This window comes from Lottia gigantea (assembly GCF_000327385.1).
Source record: "Lottia gigantea unplaced genomic scaffold LOTGIsca_335, whole genome shotgun sequence".
Classification (NCBI taxonomy): Eukaryota; Metazoa; Mollusca; class Gastropoda; family Lottiidae; genus Lottia; species Lottia gigantea.
The window spans coordinates 1-1,415 of record NW_008709130.1 but is presented as its reverse complement, the minus strand read 5'-3'; the positions used below and the strand labels follow the sequence as shown (position 1 = coordinate 1,415).

Below are 1,415 nucleotides of genomic sequence, written 5' to 3'. Positions count from 1 at the left end.
TACAATAGTCAACTCGGTCATTATTGATACCATTTGGTATTGTGGACGAATTGACCCATATTTTATCATCAGTAGAATGTTGAACTATAAAACTTTGTGATGCTCCTCCATTAAATCCTGGTGTCCACTCAACACAAATTATGGATTGTGGCGGTTGAATGGTTATGGTACTAGGCAGATTTGGTGCAGCTAAATGAAGTATTTTTTAAAAGGTAGTAAATTAGGCATAGAGAAAAAAATGTATCATGTTGGTTTATCGAGGAACAAAACAAAACGGCAATAAGTGTATTTCTCTCCGATTTTGGAATCATAATTTAAAATCGAAAAAAAATAACAAAAACTAAAACCTGTCCATATACATTAACATCTTCTATAACTCTTTCTCTTGTCAGAAAGAAAAAAAGTATAAATATTTGATTGTTGAAAGTACATAAAATTATGCAAATGATTGGATATCATCAAAGAAAACATTAACACTTACACAAAACTGTAACGAATGTATCATCAGTTACCATACTAGTTTGTTGTCCACCAGTAGTTGGTATCATGATATTACTAACTGTACATGTATATTGTCCTGTTTGATCTCTATTGATACTAGATATAGTTAAATTCTGTTGAGATTGGAACAGGTTATTAGGTCCGGACCAAGTATAATTATTAGGTACAGGATTAGATGTAGCTATACAGGGTATAGTGAGGGTATTAGATTCTATAATACTATATTGTGGTATCAGGGTAACTCTTGGTAGAAATAAAACATCTATAGTAATAGAATCTGATATTCCTGGTGTACCAATTCCATTAGAAACAGAACATGTATATATTCCTTTCTGTGATATTTGAACTGTAGAACCAACTTGTCCTGTAGGAGTAGTTGTTGTATCTTTATACCATTTATAACTCAAACTACCATTAGGATTAGCATCAGTTACAATACACTTTAATTCTACTGTATTACCTTCTATTATTTTATAGTTACCAGATACTTCAGGTTCTATCTTTACACTTGGTTTATCTAACAATAGAAATATAAAATATACTTCGTTTATCTGTAATATAAAATATGCTTGGTTTATCTGTAATATAAAATACACTTCGTTTATCTGTAATATAAAATATGCTTGGTTTATCTAACAATAGAAATATAAAATATACTTCGTTTATATGTAATATAAAATATACTCCGTTTATCTGTAATATAAAATATACTTGGTTGTCTGACAACAGAAATATAAAATACACTTCATTTATCTGTAATATAAAATATACTTGGTTTATATGTAATATAAAATATACTTGGTTTATCTAACAACAGAAATATAAAATATGCTTCGTTTATCTGTAATATAAAATATTCTTGGTTTATCTGTAATATAAAATATGCTTCGTTTATATGTAATATAAAATATACT

The 1,415-nt window shown here is 28.1% G+C and overlaps 1 protein-coding gene across 1 annotated transcript in view; it reads right to left on the bottom strand.

The window, feature by feature from the left end:
• LOTGIDRAFT_175658 (hypothetical protein) overlaps nucleotides 1–1,254 on the bottom strand; it is a gene marked incomplete at both ends in the record, with an annotated part of 35,554 nt that extends 34,300 nt beyond the window's left edge. The window contains 2 exons of the mRNA XM_009058363.1: nucleotides 482–1,079; nucleotides 1,213–1,254. Coding sequence (XP_009056611.1) covers nucleotides 482–1,079; nucleotides 1,213–1,254 — 640 coding nt within the window. The remainder of the gene's footprint in view (nucleotides 1–481; nucleotides 1,080–1,212) is intronic.
• Nucleotides 1,255–1,415: the final 161 nt, after the last annotated feature.